We start from the raw sequence: 21753 nt of genomic DNA, 5'->3' as shown, positions 1-21753 counted from the left end.
AATTAATCAGTCAGGGAATTTAAAATAACTGATTAATATTTAAGGTCCCTAATGGGAAAAGTAGCCGATATCCAAGAACAGATGGGTGATATAGTCAGAGAGGTGGACATTCTAAGAGAGAATCAAAAGGAAATTCTAGGTGTAAAAAACATGTAAGAATAATTAATGCTTAAAAAATAATTAATGCTTTTGATAGACTCATTAATAGACCAGATGTGGCTGAAGAAATAATCAGTAAGCTTAAAGACAGGTCAATAGAAACTTAACAAAATGGGGGCACCTGGGTGAGCATTTGCCTTTGGCTCAGGTCATGATTTCAGGGTTCTGAGATCAAGCCCCGCATCAGGCTCCCTGCTCAGCAAGGAGTCTGCTTCTCCCACTCCCTCTGCCCCTTCCCTCTCTACTTGTGCTCTCTCTCTCCCACACCAAAATAAATAAATAAAATCTTTAAAAAAAAAAAACTTCCCAAAATGAAAAGAGAAAAAAAATAATAAATAGAACAGTACAGGACATGGAGAAATTTCAAAAGGTGCAACATACATATAATTGGAATACCAACAGGAAAGGAAAGGAGAAGAAATATTATACGTAATAATGGCTGAAAATTTTCCAATGATGATACACACCAAATCAAGGAGCTCAGAACACCAGGAAATACAAATTTTAAACACCCATACATAGGCACATCATATCAAAACTATAGAAAATGAAAGACAAAGAAAAAAGTTTAAGGGAAGCCAGAGGGGAAAAAACACCTTACCTATAGAATAATGTTAAGAACTACAGTAACTTCTCATCAGAAGTCATATAAGACAGCTGAGTAAAACATTTAAAGTGTTACAGAGAAAATAATCTCATCAATCTAGAAATCCATACCCAGTGTTATTATCTTTCAAAAGTGAACAAGAAATAAAGACTTTAATCTTAAACAAAAACCAAGAAATTCATAGCCAGGAGACCTACCCTGCAAAAATATATTAAACGAAGTTCTTTAGTGGGCACCTGAGCAGCTCAGTCAATTAAGCATATAACTCTTGATTTCAGCTCAGGTCATGATCTCAGGGATGTGAGACCGAACCACGTGCTGGGAGTGGAGCCTGCTTCAGATTCTGTCTCTCATCTGCCCCTCCCACCTGCCCCTGCTCATGCTCTCTCTCAAAAAAAAAAAAAAAAAAAAAAAAAAAAAAAAAAAGTTCTTCAGGCAGAAGCAAATTATATAGGTCAAAAATTCACATTTACATAAAGAGAACTAGAGAAGGAATGAAGCTTAAATTACATCTTTTATTATTCTTCTTCACTTAAAAGATAATACTTTAAAGTAATAACAGTAATGTACTGGGTGATTATCAGATATGGATAAGTGAAATGAATGATAACAATGTCATCAGGGAAGAGAGGAAGGAATTGGGAGGATTCTGTTGTATGGTACCTGCATGATACATAAAGTGGGATAACATTTTTTGAAAGTGAATTTAGTTTAAAAATACTTACTACATGATTTTTTGATATGACACCAAAAGCACAGGCAACAAAAGCAAAAACAGGAAGACTACATCAAACTAAAAAGCTTCTATACAACAAAGAAAATTATCAACAAAATGAAAAGGCAACCTACAGAATAGATGACAGTATTTGTAAACCTTATAGCTAACAACAGATTAATATTCAAAATATGTAAGGAATCACACAACTTGATAGCACAAACACAAATAATCCTATTAAAACAGGGAAAGGACCTGAATAGATACTCTTCCAAAGAAGGCACACACATTGAAGTGTTTTTCCCAACAGCTACACAAAAAGAAGCTCAACATCACTAACCACCAAGAAAATGCAAATCAAAACCAACATGAGATAACAACTAACCCCTGTTAGAACAGCAATCATCAAAAAGACTAGAAATAAGAGTTGGCAGTAGTATAGAGATGAGGGAGCCTTTTTATCCTGCTGGTGGGAATGCAAATTCAAACAGCCATTATGGTAAACAGTAAGAAGCTTCCTCAGAAATTCTTACATGGAGCTACTATATGATCCAGCAATCTCATTCCTGGATATACATCCAAAAGAAATGAAATCAGTATTTTAAAGAGATGTCTACACTCTCATGTTCATTGCAGCATTATTCACAAGACCCAATATATGGAAAGAATCAAACTGTCCAACAACAGATGAATGGATAAAGGAAATATGATGTGTATGTGTGTCTGTGTATACTGAAATATTAATCACAAAAAGAAAGGAAATCTTGCCATTTGTGACAACATGGAGTACATTATGCTAAGTGAAACAAGCTAGAAACAGAAAGATAAATACTGTAAGATCTCACTTATATGCAGAATCTAAAACAGCTGAACTTAGAATGGTGGGTGTCAAGGGCTGGAGGGTGGAGAAATGAAGAGATGCTACTCAAAGGAAGGGTATAAACTTTCAGTTATATAAGATGAATAAGCTCTGGGGATCTAACATAAAGGATAGTGACCACACTTAATAATACTATCCTGTATACTTGAAATTTGCTGAAAGAGTATATTTTAAAAAGTGCTCTCACCACAAAAAAATAAAATGGTAATTATGAGAGGTAATGAATGTGCTAACTAGCTTGACTGTGGTAATCATTCCACAATGTTACACAAATCATCATCTTGTACCCCTTAAATATATACAATTATTACTTGTTAATTATATCTCAATAAAGTTGGGGAGACAAGTAAAAAATGTATACAGCAAACTCTAAGGCAATTACTTGAAAACTATAACAAATATAACTGATATGCTAAAAGGAACGAGAAAATGGAATTACATAAAATGCTCAATTAAAAGGGGATAAAAAGCAAAACACAGATGAAACATATGGAAAACTACAGTAACAACCTCCTTTTTGGATTTAGGTGTTGAAGGCAATATATAGGAAAACATCAGTAATGAATTAAAATGAAAGAAACAATAATCCAGAATGAAACAAGGGAAAATATGAAGAGAAAAATGTCCATTAGTAAAACAGGTAATTGAAATAACAGTAGAGGAAAGCCCTCAACCTCCTCTACCCAAAGATAACTTTATTTTTTCTCATAAACCTAAATATAAAGCCCAAGATATAAGAGAGTATGTAACAAAGAGATAAAAAATAAGGGGTGCCTGGGTGGCTCAGTCAGTTAAGTGTCTGTCTTCAGCTAAGGTCATGATCTTGGGGTACTGGGATTGAGCCCTGCATTGGGATTCCTGCTCAGCAGAGACCCTGCTGCTTCTCCCTCTCCCTCCACTGCTCCCCCTGCCTGTGCACATGTTCACGCGTATATGTTCATGTGCTCTCTCTCTCCCCCCCAACCTTCCTGGTTGAATAAGTAAATAAAATCTTTAAAAAAAAAAAAAAAAAAACCAATATATGGAAAGAGAATGAGATTTAAAGTGTCAAGACGAGGCCATACGCTTTCTCATTAGTCATCAATATGAAATGAACTCAGTTAATGTAACTGCTCAAAAGTCATAGCTCCAATTCTCACCGAGTTGATAGCTCAGAGATTATAAATATGATAGTGTTTTTGAAAACTACAAATTGCCATATAAATCTTAGAGGGAAATAAAAGAAATGGAAAATAAATATCCATACCATATCCTAATATTCACCAGTATGGGTGACTATCACTGTTAAGTTATCTTAAGGAAGCTCAATATTAATGGAAGGAAAATATCACATAATTAAGATTTCTACACTGTATTCTTATACAGTTTGTCCATAAAGGAGCTGCATTTTTTCATCTTCCTCTGATCTGTCAATTTTCTAAGAGCTTAAGAATTCTCAGTAGCAAGATAAAATAGGACAAGAACATTAAGAGAACTGATGAAGGTATAAATGATATTTTGAACTTCAGGGATTATTACATCATTGGTAATTTATTACACAATGAGCACTATAGAGCTCTACTATATTCTTATCTAAAGCAAAGTAAGAAAAGTGGAAAATTTTTCTTTAACCTTTTTCAAATGTGATTCCATTTTCAGACACTCCTCCTTCTTCTGTTCCAAAGCAATTTCCAGTGTCTTAAGCCGTGAGTCCTTTTTGAGTCCTGAGGAAGCCAGGGAAGAGGCATGCTCTTTCAGATCCAAGAGTGAAGCCTGAAAAAAGTCACACACATGTAGAATAAATACTAACTACAAACAAAGTGGAAATGTAAATGTTAAAATTTATTATCTTGGTGGCTTGTAGTTTCTGTTTATTACTATTAGCTAACATTTCCATCTCAAGAACATTCATGAAATACAAAACAAAGCCAGCTTTAGCTTTCAAGGTCCTACTAAAGTTGAATTCCCAAGGAATATCAATTGAATTATAATTTAAGGAGTTCTATCAATACATATCCATTTCCATAAAATAAATGGAAGTAGATCAAGCTTTGTGAATATAAGTAGTCACTAGCAGTAGTAGTCACTACTTATTACCGTAGTAGCTACACTGACTTAAATACAAAATACTTTTCCCTTTTAAAAGGAAAGTTGATGGGATCCCTGGGTGGCGCAGCAGTTTGGCGCCTGCCTTTGGCCCAGGGCGCGATCCTGGAGACCCGGGATCGAATCCCACATCAGGCTCCCGGTGCATGGAGCCTGCTTCTTCCTCTGCCTGTGTCTCTGCCTCTCTCTCTCTCTCTCTGTGTGACTATCATAAAAAAAAATAATAATAAATAAATAAATAAATAAATGGAAAGTTGACTAGAAACTTAAATTTCCACATATTGTCTTAAAGATATTAAAAAGAAAATCTGAGAGTGTCCCTAAAGCTCAGGTATTATTACATGATCACAAGGCATTAGGTATTTTTACTGTTTAGGTCACATTAACAGGATATTCCAAAAGCAAGACCAAAGTATACTAAGTCATCTAATTGGTCAGCAATTACTTTAAGATTTCTCTGCCAATATTGAAATGCATTTTAAGAGCTAGTGTAGGGATACTGGGGTGGCTCAGCAGTTGAGCATCTGCCTTGGTCTCAGGGTATAATCCTGGATCTGAGGATCAAGTCCCACATCGGGCTCTGTGAGGAGCCTGCTTCTCCCTCTGTCTGTCTCTGCCTCTCTCTCTGTGTCTCTCATGAATAAATAAATAAAATCTTAAAAAAAAAAAAAAGAGCTAGTGTAAATAAGCTAGCCTCCATTTGCATATTCTTTTCATCTATCACCTTTCTTACCATTAGCACTGTATTTTTCCATTTAAAACTGCTTCATTTATTTTAGGATCTATGAGAATGTCATTAACAAGTAATAAATCAACTCATAACATATTGAAAGAGCTAAAGACTTAGGAAATGAATGATCTATTACATTTCTGCAAAGCTTCCCAAAATACCCCTTAAGGTCTTCTAAAAAAGCCTGCTATTAAGAAAATCTCGGTCAAATACATTTTTATAAGCATTATGTAAACACCAACAACAACATATACATACAATGCACTAAGCAAACCAAATCATTCTATTTTGGTAATCTTAACCTCTTTTTCTGAGAGGTCGCCTTGCAATAAGCTGACTTTTTCTTTCAAGTCTTTAAGATCTTTTTTGTAGTTATCAATTTCCTCTTGCTTCTCTCTCTCATCTCTGTCTCGCTGCTCCTTTAAGCGTTCAATTGTCCGCTCCTGATGAGAGAGCACATCAATATGTAAGAAAATTCCTTCCATACTTATCTCATATGACTAATTCAGCTTTTAACTGATAAAATTTCACACTTTCATGCTCCATTCAAAAGACAGTGGTAGGTTGTTAATAATCTACTTTTCATGGAATTCATCCTTCCTACCACTCTTGCAATAACAAAGATGTGGCTTTGTTCTTCTGATTCCTCTAGTTTTCTTTTCCTATAATAATCTCATATAGAACTGAAAGTCCTTATAGTATTCTATTGGAAAAATTACATTTATTCCAAGTATCCAGAAACTTTACACACACAAACACACACACACACACACACACACACACACACACACACAGCTCTAAGGGCGGTAACAGATATTTCTTTTTTATACGTAATTCACATGTTGTCCACAAGGCAATGGAAAACAATTCACACACCAAAAATGGAGGAGATTTGAGAGATTATGATATGCTGAGTTTAAAGCATAAAAAGGAGAGGGGGAGAGAACCCATTAAAATTTCTGTCAACAGATACTCAGGCAGTCTAAAAGTTTAACCAATTCAGGTACATTTCTGGGTATTATTTCTGACTATATTCAGGGATCAAGCCTTTATCCCTGGCACATAGCCGATAGTATTGTGAGTCCAAGAGGCTTAAGGAACAGTGATCCTGTTCCTTTAAAAAATCCAATTAAAATGCCCTACCAAAATTCCTTAAACTTCCTTTCAAGACATTAACACCTATCCAACTGGGCCACTTATTGAGTTAACCACTCCTAAAAATCGGGTTTGCTCATAAACATAAAATGAAGTAGCAAGGCCAAGAGTAGAAAAATACCAAGTATATTATGTTAATAACTAAACCCCAGGACTATACTAGGTACCAATATGGTACAGTAAAGAAGAACTAATTATATATTGCTTCCTGGTGGTCAATGTCTGATATTCTCATATCCTCAAATTCTAGTCGATGAGATAAATAAAAAGAACTTTTCTTTTTCTTCAGAAGATAGTAAATGAGAATATATGGCTTAATCTTTAAAAATTTTAGCCACTGGAGGTGCTTGGGTGGTAGTTAGTTAAGTGACTGACTGACTCTTGGTTTTGGCTCGGTCACAATCTCAGGGTGGTGAGATCGAGCCCTAGGTTGGGCTCCTACCTCAGTGTCGAGTCCGCTTGAGTTTCTTTCCCCCTTTCCCTCTGCCGTCCCTACCCTCTCTCTAAAATAAATCTTTAAAAAAGAAAGGAAAAAGGAAAGGAAAGGAGAAAAGGAAAACTTTCAGCCACTACCCTCTAGTGTGGAATCCATCTTGCCTAACAACAGATGCTTACAATGACAAAAACAAAATAAAAACAAAATGAATTTTCTATCCCCTTATACTATGTCAGAAATAGTACAGAAAGCTCTTTTCTCTTTTGCCCTAAGATATTCCTTTTGCCTTTTATATCCAAGTCTCATTGCCAGAGAAAATTTTAGATTAATGAGAAAGCAGAGGAAATGTGTCTAGAAAGAAGCCAAATCACTCACTTTCTCTGCAAGGGCCTCCTCCAAAGTCGTCAAGGCAGTGTCAGTGTTGGTAGTGTCAGCCTGCAAGGATTTGACTCGTTCTTTCAAGCTGCTCATTTGCTTTTCCTTATCTCTAAGTTGCTCTTGAAGATTTTCAATCTGAGTATGGAGGAAAAAAGGAAATTAACAGAAATACATATAATCACAATAAAAATCATTTTTAGTTGGAAACAAGTAGATTAGGGTTGTTCTGAGTGTGTGTTTCACAGAAATTCAGTGCTAAAGGCTTCATAACTTCATTGCAAAATTTTAAAGCCAGAATTTATAGCCAGAACAGAGAAAGGACACACATATAGCTATGGACATGTGTGCATAAATAAATCTCTAAAAAAAAAAAAAATAAGGAAAACAGCTAGAGAGAAAAGACTCAACATATAGAGATGAGATTGAGAGAGGAAAGACATGAGAAATGGGATTACCTCAATAATGACACTGTAAATCATTTCACAGTGAATTGAGGATTAGAATAACAAGACAGTAAGAAAGACAAATCAGCTGTATAAAGAAAAATTATTCTTAAATGCTTGTTTAAAAAAATATATTTTATATCACCTTTTATCTAAGCAGAAAGCATTTTTCAATGAAATTCCCAAACAAAACAAAAAACAAAACAAAAAAAAAATCAATGAAATTCCTTATTGCAGTCATTCATTTCTTCATACACATTTGTATGCATTCATTTACTCAAGGAAGTATTTACTCAATTCTTTATTATATTACCAGGCACTAGTGGTACAAAGAAAAATGAATACACCGATTTTTATTATGTTATAAGATAAGAGAACTTACCATTATGTAGCTGAATCCAAGCTATGGATGGCCCCATGTATGATCTAAAGAGCACAGATTTTATTCTAGACAGATGGGAACCATTAGGTATTTAAGCTAAGAAATGGTCTGGTCAGTATTTTAGATGGGTAATTCTGATGGCTGTGGAGAAAAAATTTAAGGGGACTTGCATAGAGACATGGAAAATAATTAGAGCTTATCAATTCAGGTAAGTGATACTGAAGATTAAATGAGCTAAGAGAGATGGAAAAGAGGGGATGGGTTTGAGAAACATTATAAAGATAGCATGTTTATCTGGGAGATTCAAAGTACACATAATGAAAAATATTGAGCAAAAAATATGAAGGAACTAGAGAAAGATAGTCTTAATAAATGAAAAGAAAATAAGGCAATTACTGTAGAACTCACAAACTTCATTCACTCACTCAACACATACTTGAGCTCTTGCTATATGTCAGAAACTTTTCTAGGTGTTGAGAATATAGAAGTAATCAAAACAGATAAAAATCCCTATCCTCAAAGAGATTACATCCTAATACAGAAGACAACAAATGAATGAAATAAACAGTATGTAGGATGGTAATAAGTTCTATAGAGAAAACTCAAACAGAATAGTCTCCTCTTGAGCTAATACTAAAGCTAACTAGTACATTTTACATGGCTTTCAAAAAGCAACATAAATGTCATCTCCTTTGAAAAGATTTTCTTGCTCCATGAGAACAAAATGCTCTTTGTACTCTATCACAATACACGTTATATATACATACACACTCTCCATTCCTTCATCTATCTATATGTTTATCACCTTTATTACTATTTATCCAATCTATATACATATTATAACACTAATCCCTGATCATATTGTAATTCTTTGTTTGATTCATATCTCCACAAGGGGACTGGATCCTGCCCCTCCCTGTTTTCTATCTTCATATCTGGCACACAGTAGGTATATAATAAATATTGCTTCACTAATCAGTAAATGAATAATATAGATGCTTGCACTTTTAAAAACTGTATTTAGGCATACACATAAACTCCTGAAACGAATTGAACTACAAAAGAAGCCTAGATATTGGCTAACAGACACATGAAAAGATGCTCAATATCACTCATCATCAGAGAAATACAAATCAAAACTACAATAAGATACCACCTCACACTGGTCAGAATGGCTAAAATTAACACAAGAACAACAGATGTTGGCAAGGATGCAGAGAAAGGGAAACTCTCTTACATTATTGGTGGGAATGCAAACTGATGCAGACACTTTGGAGAAGAGTATGGAAGTTCCTGAAAAAGTTAAAAATAGAACTACCCTACAACCCAACAACTGCACTACTAGGTATTTACCCAAAGGATACAAAAATACTGATTCAAAGGGGCACCTGCACCCCAATGTTTATAAGTATTATAAGTTTATAAGCATTATAAGTAGCCAAATTATGGAAGAAGCCCAAATGTCCATCAACCGATGAATGGATAAAGAAGATGTGGAGGGCAGCCCCGGTGGCTTAGTGGTTTAGCGCCGCCTTCCACCCAGGGCATGATCCTGGAGATCCAGGATCAAGTCCCATGTCAGGCTCCCTGCATGGAGACTGCTTCTCCCTCTGCCTGTTTCTCTCTCTCTTTCTATACCTCTCTGTCTAATAAATAAATAAATAATCTTAAAAAAAAAAAAGATATGGTGTGTGTGTATACACACACACACACACACACACACACACACAAACACGAGAGGAATATTATTCAGCCATCAAAAAGAATGAAATCTTGCCATTTACAACAACTTGGATGGAATGAGAGGGTACTAAGCTAAGAGAAATAAGTCAGAGAAAGACAAGTACCATATGATTTCACTCATATGTGAAATTTAGGAAACAAAACAGATGGCTATAAGGGAAAGGAAAAAAAGAGACAAACCATAAAAGAGACTCTTAACTATAGAGAACAAATTGATGGTTACCAGGGAGGAGGCAGGTGGGGGGATGAGCTAAATGGGAAATGGATATTAAGGAGGGCAGTGTGCTATAAGTGATGAATTACTAAATTCTACACCTGAAAATAATATTACACTATATGTTAACTAACCAGTATTTAAATAAAAATTTGAAACAAAACAAACATCAAAACAAAAGAAGCCTAGATACAATGTTCAGATAACTTTCTGCTTTTATCAATTTAGTATAAACTCGTTAAGGAACTGTCTGATTCTATAGGGAAAGAAACATCTTCTCTAGAGTCAATGAGAATTCCACAAGCAGAACAAACAAGCTATGCAAAAAGATCTGGTAAATTCAGAATAAAGTACTGTAAATACTGTGTAAGGCTTAGATTTTTATTTTTTAACAAAGAAATAATCATACAGGTAAAACCACTAAAATGTCTGAAATGGGCTCCAGTCTTTTCCGTGCCATTAAAAGTACAAAAGCTACTGTCAGAGAAAAGACCATCTCAGGTAAAAATCACTTGTCTTCCTTTAATCAGACACTACTATTAAAATCTCATATGGATCAATACTTAGGTTAAATTCACAATCAATAAAAAGAATTTTCCCACTTAAAAATCTAATACTCCATATACAAAGAGAATGCAATGCCCTGACAAGTTTAACCAGCTATGCATGTCATTCCAGTTGCTAACATATAAACTTTAATCTTTTCTTTGGTATAATTACACTGCCAATGAGACTTTCTTGTCAAGAAAGGACAGTACAAGAGCCATTATTTAAAATGAAATTTCACAGAATCAACCAAGTTTTACATATAAGAAAACAGCCCACCTAAAATACAAATAGCGCTTACATGCATCATAGACATAACCACCCTTCTTTCTCCCCCATCATGAGAATTTAAGAAAGAAATTAAGTTAAACTGCTAACAATACCAGTCATATAATTTAAATGTAGTCACACTATTATAGGAATCCACTATTCTTTGCTGGTCAAAACTTTTTACAATATACTCAGGTGCAAAAGCTACTAAACTTGGTAAAATCCTCATTAACTACTTTTCCCTAAGCTATGTTCTGTTTCAATTACCCAGATGTCTAAACAGAGTGTTGAGTTGGAGGGGAGGAAAAGGATGCCTATTCACTTCTAAAGAGGAGGAATAAACATTCCATAAAGAAAAGAACTGACGAAATGAAAGACAGTGGACAGTAAAACTGTCTCCTTTGGGCAAGTTTCCATCAGCAAGGAAGACCTGAAATAGACACAGTTATGTACAAACTAGCTGGGTAAGCAGAATAAACCCAAAGATGCTGTGGGGGGGTACATGGGAGAAGGTGTATATACAAAACTACTTCTCGTTTGTTTACCTAGCAACATGATGGATAACATGAACCCTACTGAAAGCTGCTGGGTTTTTTTCTTTTCTTTTTTTTTTTTTTTTTTGAAAGCTGCTGTTATACATCCTCACTTTGGTTGAGATTCAAAATCATGTTCTCACCTGATGTTGAAGATGTAAAAGCTGATCACCCAGGTGGTGTCATATCATGGCATTTCAGTATTAATTATGCAATTTCTTTCTTTCTTTCTTTCTTTTTTTTTTTTTTTTTTTAAGATTTTACTGGGACACCTGGGTGGTTCAGTGGTTAAGCATCTGCCTTTGGCTCAGGGCGTGATCCCAGGGTCCTGGGATCAAGTCCTGCATCAGGCTACCTGCAAAGAGTCTGCTTCTCCCTCTGCCTGTGTTTCTGCCCTGCTCCCCCTCTCTCTTTCTCTCCCCCTTTGTGTGTCTCTCATGAATAAATAAAATCTTTCAAAAAAAAAGAAAAGAAAAGAAAAATACTCCGTTAAATATACTCAGACTACCTGCAAAAACAGAAACAAAAACAAACACAAAAACAAAACCACCTCTCCATTTTGTAGGAATAGAAACCACAGAATCCCTAAAATAACAATGTAACAATAACAAAAAATAATAATAATGGTGGTGATGGTAATAACAGGTAATAACTAACACTTAAAAAGAACAGTTTTCTTTTTAAGTCAGGCATTGTTGTAAAAACTTTATACATAACAACTATTTAAGTATCACCAGAAGACTATGAGATAATTACTAGGCAATCTACCTCTAGAATCCTACTCTTTTCTTTTTTTTAGGATTTCATTTTATTTATTTATTTATTTATTCATTCATTCATTCATTCATTCATTCATTCATTCATTCATTCATGAGAGACACAGAGAGAGAGAGAGAGAGAGAAAGGCAGAGATACAGGCAGAGGGAGAAGCAGGCTCCACACAGGGAGCCCGATGTAGGACTTGATCCCAGGTCTCCAGGATCAGGCTCTGGGCTGAAGGCAGCACTAAACCGCTGAGCCACCCAGGCTGCCCTAGAATCCTATTCTTAATCACTATGCTATAAATAAGTTCTGTGATGAAAAACAAACAAACAGGAAAAAGAGTCATATAAATGACTCAAGCATCTTTACATTAACCATCCCTTATTTTTAAATAGTGTTTACTAATAAACATAGTACATTATTACTATGGTCACTTATATGTTATCCTCTACTGAAGGAATGAAGGGTAGAGGAGGTAGCAAACCACTGCAAATGCAAAAGTACATCTGCCACGAACATATGTCCAAACTCAATACACTCAAGCTAGTGGGCAAAGCCAAACACACTTGATGTTCAGGATTTCAGTATCATGAACCTAATTAAAACAGTCTGTGTAGCCTGACTTCCAAGGCCTAAAAAGCAGCTAGCATGGACTAGAACACACTTGACAATGAAACTGTTAAAAAGATTTTCTCTTACTGTTTTTAATCATATTGAAAATTAGTGACTGCTGCAGAAAATGACATATTTTATATTCTTATGGGCTTTTTTCCTACTTTCCAGAAACCCTGATACAGAAAGAGATCATGACGTAACTACTAGCATATATTCAATATTTGCATGAATATAATTTTATAGAGATCAAAGGAATTGGTGTTCATTCTCTATGTCTATATCCGTGATGATAAATAGGAGGGGAATCAATCAGGTTTACACATATAGTTTATTATCAGAGAGAACTAATTAAGAATTCACAATTTTTTAAAAGGACTACTTACAGAAAGATGACATTTCCTTCTCTAATCATAGTATAGTTTAGTTAACTGGGTTGTAAAAAAAAAGAAAGCAGAAATAACATAATTATTATATAAAGCCTTTTTCTCCTCAATTTTTATTTTACGAAGAGAGAGAAAATGTATAAAACAAGAGGAAGACTAAGGCCAAATGCATGCTACTTGTGAATTTATCAAAGCTGCATACCAATTCCACAATGGCACAGATTTCTTGACATCTTTTGTTTTGGTTTTATCAGGCTTGCCAGTTGTCAGAACTATCATGTTTCAACGTGGGTGATTTATTCTTAGTCAAGTGGAACTGATTACTCCGTTTTTGAGGTTCTAATCACTGAGTAAAGGTAAAAGAGACTTCCTCTAGGATACAGTTCTAAGGACAAGGAATCCTAAAACACTTCTTGCAATCACCTAGCTACTTTAAACATCATTTCAAGAAAATGTTTAATGCTGTCTCCACAGTTGTTCTAAGTCATCAGCATCAACTTACTGTGTGAAGCAAGTTACTCTGGCTCTGACCACTGCCTACTTTGTTAATGGTACCTTCCAGTATCAATTATGTATGCATGAACTATCATAATATCAAGAGAAAAAAGGAATCTACAATAATTAATAAAATATAAAAAGAAAAAATTCACCAAGTACCCTAATTTCTAGGCAAATGTTTATCTACTACCCTATGCTCTGGCAAAAAGTATCAAGTGGGCACAACTATAATTTACCAAAATGAGTTTTTCCATTTATATTGGCTTTTAGATGTTACTTGTCCAATCATGTGGTTCCAGGGATTAGAAGACAAGAACAAAATCATAAGAAACCCTAAGCAATGTTTTAAACTGTTTAAAATGTTTAAGTTGTGAAAGGCTTCCATATCTATACTGGCAATTACTATTTATGGTCTTTAATAAGCCCAGCAAAGATTCTGGTGGATAACCAATTATTTCTTTGGTTGAGTTTCCTGCTCAACTGTGCTACTCTCTCATCATGTAAGTTATGGAACAGATTACTGTAATGAAAAAATAGCTGGCTATGTCACCTTGGGCAAGTTACTTGATCTAATTACTATAAAACAACACTAACGTTGCTTTTAATTCTAAAATACAACTGTATTCTTGGCGGGGGGGAGCTGAAAACATTAAAAAAGTAATAAATTTCATAGAGTACCACTATATTTTATCTTAAAAACTGTTCAGTTTGGGACAGCCCAGATGGCTCAGCGGTTTAGTGCCGCCTTCAGCCCAGGGACTGATCCTAGAGACTCGGGATAAAGTCCCACGTGGGACTCCCTGCATGGAGCCTGCTTCTGCTTCTCCCTCTGGCTGTCTCTCTCTCTCTCTCTCACTCCTCTCTCTCTCTCTCTCTCTCTCATGAATAAGAAAATCTTTGAAAAGAAAAAACACTGTTCAGTTTGAACTATACAAAAAGTGTAGGTATGACCTTTAGGAAAAGACACTAAGAGTCTACTGCTCCTGACATTTTATTAATTGCTGAGAGGGAAAGTTAAGCTTCCTGATACATTTGCTTATGGAACAGATAATGGAACTAGGGACCTCTTGAGTTAAAATAACTGGATAATGTGAAGCAAAATCTGAGGAGACCAAAGGTCACTGCTAGTGAAGCTCTGCTTGGTAAACAATTCTATAAATGTCTTAAATACTATTTTACTATGCCTGAGCTTCTGGTGCTAAAAACCAAAGAAGATCTATAAATGCACGATGACAGGCAATCATTCTGAGGCAGTGACACTGGTGACATTGCACTTAGGAACTCAACTCACGTCATCTGTATAAACGATATCCCTTTACGTTGCACAATAAAAATGGCTATCTAGATAGAACAGTCTTACATCTAATGGTTCAGTACATCTTAGTGATGAAAGAACCTAGTATTTTTAAATAACAAATTAAAGCAGACATACTAGGCTTAGTTTTGAAGAAAAAAGCAATCATGATTTTTGTTATTAACAATAACAAAGCCGAAAAAAATCAAAGACAAAACATCAGGTGGCTAGCTAAGTTACACCTGTTCTACCCACTGAATGGAATATTATGCAACCATTACAACCCATATACTTAAGGATTAATTGGGGATATGGAAACCTATTTATGATATACTATAACACGAAAAAGAAAAGTTACCAAAAAGTATGTACAGTATTATCCCAATTTGAAGGAAGGAAAAGTTTATTTTTACATAGTTTTCCTTGTCATAGGGTTCTCATCTTTTTCAAATATTTAGAATAGACATACATCACTTTGATAATAATAACAAAAGCAATAATTTTCTAAATGCTATCCAAAAAAGACATCTTAGGATTTGTGATAAGTAATTCAATTAGGATTATGACAAGACGAGTTTTCTTATCATATGTACTTATCAGCATGTGCAATCTCTAGGGATTTCTGCAGGACGTGTAAGCAACTCTTCATTTAACCTACACCTTCCTAGGTTCATACTGTGTGACCAAACAAATCAAGTTTTGGGTGGTTTCTGCAAAGCTAAAACAAGACTGGGAGACCACTAAAAAGTTCAAAGAAATTCAGATTTCCAAAAACCACTAGAAATATCAGGTCTGAAGGGAATACTAATGAGATGCTTCACATATTTTCAGTTTAAATTCAAGTTCATCTCATTGAACTTTTATGTTAGCTAAGCCAATTTTTATGGCCTGAAGTAAGCTAACTTGTACTAATAATCAACCCTAGTGTGAGAAGGATGGGTTTTCCAAGAAGCAGACCTTGAGACAGATTTCACTATGCAAGAAGTTTATTAAAGGGTGCACTTTGGATCACTAAAAGTGGAAAGGAAGGGGGTTGGGGGACAACAGGATTGTGCAGGGGGAGAAATTCAACTGCCACAAAGTTCCAAAGAATTCAGACAACCCTTGAGGAGCTCTGAATCTGGGATGATCTTTCAGAGTTGTCTCAAGTCAGGACAATAGATTCAATTCCTTGTAGCCTACAGAGATCAACCACTGGGACTTCTATGCCCTTATGCAAGGGAAGTCTCTAGCCAAGGCAACCTCCACAGGGGCTAACAACTAAGGACTGTGTCAACAGCACTTCCAGCACCGGGGCAATTACATCCTCAACCCTCAGGGGGCCTGAGGATACTCATCACAGTATCCATCATACCCAGCAGCTATCCTCTTTCTAGTTAAATTACAGTTAACATGAAATTGTTTGTATTTGAACAATTGATCTTGTATTTGAACCACACACATAATTTTATGTTACAAAACACAGAAGCCTTTTTTCCAAACTTGTTTGTTTCACAAATGGTGGACATTTTTAATCAGGAGTCCATGGTTGGCAGGGATGTATGATATCCCAGTCCACATAAATGAGCTATATACATTTTTATATGGAAAGAGCCCACAGCTTTCATCAGATTGTCAAAAAGGTAGGGGGAGTTAAAAATCATTCATCAGTGGCATTCTTTTCAAATATCCAGAATACTGTTTAAAATGAACAGCCATCTCACTTAAAATTGTTCACTTAGTTACTTTATAAAAATACTGTGTTACCAAATTTGCTGAGTCTAAAATAAGAGTCTGGCCTGAGAGAGATGTAGGGAGAATGGATCCAAACAACAGTTCTTTGTCTATATACAATGGAAATCTAAGGATCTTATCAAATTTAGTAAATTTTCCTTGGTAGATTTGGATAAATTTTCTAATCCAAAAAAATTCCTTTAGGAAAAACAGGGGTAGGAGAAAAAAGCAAGCAAGTCTGACAATTACAGGAAGATAAAGTAGATAAAGAACAAAATACATGTATGATACTTGAAGCTATTTTCTGGTTAGGGTGCACATACTGGTGCAGAAAGAAAAAACAGCATGAAAAGTTATTCCATCGAAGTCTGATTTAATAGCTTCTTCAGGTAGTTAATTATTTCAACTTCTTAATCAGAGTTGACAGGTAACTGGGCATATATCCAAATGGCTATTCCCACAGGTGAGAATGCAATGCAAGTTAATTCATGTCAAATTAAAAGCAGTTTCTAAGCAAAAGAAAATACTGACTATGCTTCAAAACTTTGATCCAGTATTTTTTTAAATCCTTTGTCCCTTTCTAGATACCTACCTATATATTTATTACTCTGACAAGTTCCTGCTACAAGAAACCTCTAAGAACAACCTTTATCACAATAGGGATCTGACCCTTCCTATTTGCTTGCTAAGTACCATTTTCAAGTTTAAAATGTGTGCTTGGTCAAAATAGAAATCAGGGCACTATGAACTAGAGCTTGCAAAACTATATGGCATTATATGGCACTCTATCAATAGAAAATGGACCCTGATAAACATAAACTCTCAAGTTATTCACTAATTACTCAAACAGAGTTAAAAATCCAAGGAAATGATGTTTTAATAAGGTTCAAAATTATTTCTATGTTGTACATAGCATTACAATATAAGCCTCTGAATGGTTCTTATTTATATTATACCTTAGCACTTAAAAATAAGGCATTTATCCAAAGGCTATGTTCTCTCAGGTCCATTCCTATTGCCAACATGATAATGTTGACAGAACAAGTTTCCACATTTCTCCAGATGAAAACTGCAAGGCTTGATCCCTATCCCAGGAATGCAAGGTTGGTTCAACATACAAAAATGAATCAATATAATGTACCATATTAATAAAGAACAAAACCACACAACCATCTCAATAAATCTAGAAAAACCATCTGACAAAGTACAACACTTTTTCATGATAAAAACACTTGATTTAAAAAAAAAAAAAACACTCGATAAACTAGGAATAAAAGGGAACTTCCTCAACCTAATAAAGGACTTCTATGAAAAATCTACACTGAACATCCTACTTAATGGTGAAAGCCTTTTTCCTAAGATAAAGAACAAGACAAGGGGGCACCTGGCTGGCTCAGCCAACAGAGTATGTAACTCTTAATCTCAAAGTTGTGAGTTCAAGCCCCATGTTGGGTACAGAGATCTCTCACAAAAATAATAAATAAATAAAAAACAAATAAAAATAAAAAATAAGGATACAGGCTTTCCCTAGCTCTATTCACCATTGTACTAGACATTTGGGAATAGCAATTGAGGAAGAAAAAATAATAAAAGACAGCCACATTGAAAAAGAAGTATAAATATCTCTTTGCAGATGGCATAATCTTATATACAGAAATTATTTAAAAATCCACTCAAACACTATTAGAGCTAATAAGTTTATTAGCAAAGTTGCAAAACACAAAACCAATATACAAAAATCAGTTGTATATCTGTATACTAAAAATTAATCTGATAATGAAGAAAACAATTTCATTTATAATAGCATCAAAAAGAATAAAATATTCAGGAATAAATGTAAAGAAGTTCATGACTTACAAATTGAAAACTACAAAACACTGAAAAAGGAAATTAACAACAGAAATGGATACACTGATCTCAAAATTCATATAGAATTACAAGAGACCCCCAAAAGCTAAAACAATCTTAAAAAGGAACACAGAGGATTCACAATTCCCAATACACAAACCTACAAAAATCTACAGTAATCAAGACAGGGTGGGATGACACATAGAGAGGCATATACATTGATGGAACAGAATTAGGAGTTCAGAATGAACACAGGTGTCTATAACCAATGGAGTTTTAGCAAGGGTCCCAAGACCATTCAATGAGAAAAGATTTGTCTTTCAACAAATGGTGCAAGGACAACTGGATACCCACATACAAAATATCAAAGTTGGACTCCTACCTCACATCAAAAATTAACTTGGAATTGAGTAAAGATCTAAACGTAAAATCTAAAGCTACAAAACTCATAGGAGAAAATGTAGGAGGAAATCTTTGTGATCTTCAATTAAGCAATGGTTTATTTGCTACAACACCAAAAGCAGAAGAAACCAAGAAAAAAAAAGATAAAGTGGCCTTCATCAAAATTTAAATCTCTTGCGTGTGCACCAAAGGATGCTATCAAGAAAGTGAAAAGATAACCAGAGACTAGGAGAAATATCTGCAAATCTGTTATGAGTGGAGTCTCCAATATATAAAGACTTTCCAGAACTCAATCATAAGAAAACAAATAATTGAAAAGTAAACAAAAAAAACATGAATAGGCATTTCTCTAAAGAAGATATACAAATGGCCAAGTATATGAAAAGATGTTCAACATCATTAGTCATGGAAATTCAAATGAAAACAACGAAAAGATACTACTGCATACCCATTAGAATGACTATTTTAAAAAGAAAAATACCACATGTTGATAGGAATCCAAAATCATAGAGCTGCTTTAGAAATAGTTTGGCAGTTTCTCAAAAAGTTAAACATGAAGTTAACATCAATTCCATTCTTAAGATATATACACAAGAGGATGAAAACATACAAGTTCATACAAAAACTTGTACATCATTATTCATAGTAGGCAAAAACTGTAAACAACCCAAATGTCCATAAACTGATGAAAGGATACACAAAATATGCTATATTCATCCTAATGAAATATTATTCGGACATAAAAAGGAATGAAGTACTGACACTTGAGTGAAGTATTACAACATGATGAACCTTGAAAACACTTCAAAAAACCAGACACAAAAAGCTGCATGTGATATGATTGTCCAGAACAGGCAAATCCATAGAGATAAAAAATAGATTAGAAGTTGCCAGAGGATAAGGAGTTATGACTGTTGACAGGTTCTTAAAAATGCTCTGTAATTGAATAGTGGTGATGGTTGCACAAATGTGTACGTATACACAAAACAATGAATTCTACAGCTTAAAATGGTAAATTCTATGATATGTGGATTATAGCTCAATTAGGAAAAAAAATCTAATTAACCCCTAGTGCTAGCTTAAATGTCAAAGTTCCACAATATCCATCAATGAAGTGTGAAAGTACTCTAAGCCTAAGATTTATCCTATTTTATTCCCCAAATTAACACAAAACAATTTAGCCGTATTTCTCTGTTCTTTAGACTTTAAAATTTTGATTAAAAAAAATTCTTTTGAATCTATGCAATACTCAGTCCAATTATCTTCCAGATGGCAATCTCTTCCACTTAGAGCACCAATATACAAAGTTTTCATCTAGACAAGTGTGCTTCTCACCTAAGGTGAATCTCTCTCAAGTAAATACGTAGCTACGCTAACTCACCTTCTGTTGTTAGGCCATCCTTTGTATCCCTTCTTTACACCTTAATCCCTTGCACTTTTTTAAAAAATATTTTTATACCCTGTGATAATTCCTGAAGTGGGTAAAACAATTTTAGACTGTTTGGAATTCCTTCTGATTTGAGGTGACTTCTGTTGGGAACAGTGGATGACAGCAGAAGCTCTATGAATAATAACAGATTAAAACACTGAGTAACAGAGAAATAGAAAAATCCCTCTTCCATTCTGATTAATAAGGTTGCAACATCATAAGAAAACAAAAAAGGGACCTAAAGCTATATCACCTATCACACACACACACAAAAAAAGGACTTCATATTCTCAACCCCTTATTCAACATTTTTATTGAACTGGAGCAGATATTTTCCAAAGATGGCCACAATAATACCTCCCACGTACAGATTCTTGTGCAATGTGACTTTGCCATGCCTCCATTAAGAAGTGAAGTCTATTTCTTGACCCCAACCCGGAATCAAGGTAAGTCCTATGACTATGACAGAGTACAAAGGAATACAAAGGAACCTTCTGCCACTTCCAAACCCACTCATAGCATAACCCATAAACAGTCAGACAGCTTCTGCTTCTAACATCTATGACTGTGGAGTCAGGTGCCACATAAGAAGTGTGACAACTCTCATCATGCTATGGGATACCCAGGACATATGCAGAAGCCCTGAGGCAAAAAACACCATGTAGCCATTTAGCCAGAGGCCAACGAGTACCTAGACAGAATGTAGGCAAATGAAAAGGCCAGCTTGGCAGTGGATCATCCAACTGCTGACACCCCCAGCTGTCACCAAACAAAGCAAGGACAAACTACCCAGGAGAGCCCTCCCTGAATTCATGACTCACAAATAAATGAGCATTCAAAAATGGTTTTTTAAGCTTCTAAGCTTTAGAAATACTTCATTATGCAGCAATAGGATTTTCTCCAACTACTATTAAGCAGTGCTATTGTTGCTTTAATCACTTATATCTGAAGTTTATTGTTTTTAGATGATCAGAATGTAGGGATGAGGGGTTTTATAGTTTTTATTTTTTTGGAGAGAACTGTTTTGGAAGTAGAAGGGATGGTGAACAGGAATACATCATAATTAAAACAATTTATAATGAGGTAAACTTTTCCTAGGGAATAACTGATGAGTTATTACACTCATTACAAAATATCACTTGTATAAGACCAACATTATTAACAAACTAGAAGTTAAATCAGACTTTCCAAGTTCAGATATCAACCTCCTTAAGGTTTACTTGAAAAAGCGAGGGTGGGGGAAATGAGACAGAGGAAAGTTATATGAAGCCAAGTAAATTCATACAGAGTATATTCCCCAACAAAAATACCATCATCAGATTTCATCTACTATCCATTCTGCCTTTTGATAAAATATTTCAAGAATTTAGCTGTACATGTTCTCCATAAACAAAAAAAATTTTTTTAATAATAAATTTATTTTTTATTGGTGTTCAATTTGCCAACATACAGAATAACACCCAGTGCTTATCCCGTCAAGTGCCCCCCTCAGTGCCCGTCACCCATTCACCCCCACCTCCCGCCCTCCTACCC

The 21753-nt window shown here is 34.9% G+C and overlaps 1 protein-coding gene across 18 annotated transcripts in view; it reads right to left on the bottom strand.

The window, feature by feature from the left end:
• ERC1 (ELKS/RAB6-interacting/CAST family member 1) overlaps window positions 1-21753 on the bottom strand; it is a 539401-nt gene that overhangs the window by 361171 nt on the left and 156477 nt on the right. For all 18 annotated transcript variants that reach the window (XM_049102528.1, XM_049102532.1, XM_049102526.1 and 15 more), the window contains 3 exons: window positions 7143-7280; window positions 5479-5619; window positions 3973-4113 (listed from right to left, as the gene is read on the bottom strand). In XM_049102528.1, coding sequence (XP_048958485.1) covers window positions 3973-4113; window positions 5479-5619; window positions 7143-7280 — 420 coding nt within the window. The remainder of the gene's footprint in view (window positions 1-3972; window positions 4114-5478; window positions 5620-7142; window positions 7281-21753) is intronic.

The sequence above is a fragment of the Canis lupus genome, chromosome 27 (assembly GCF_003254725.2).
Source record: "Canis lupus dingo isolate Sandy chromosome 27, ASM325472v2, whole genome shotgun sequence".
Classification (NCBI taxonomy): Eukaryota; Metazoa; Chordata; class Mammalia; order Carnivora; family Canidae; genus Canis; species Canis lupus.
Note: the sequence above shows the minus strand (reverse complement) of the source record. Positions and strands in the feature narration are given on the sequence as shown.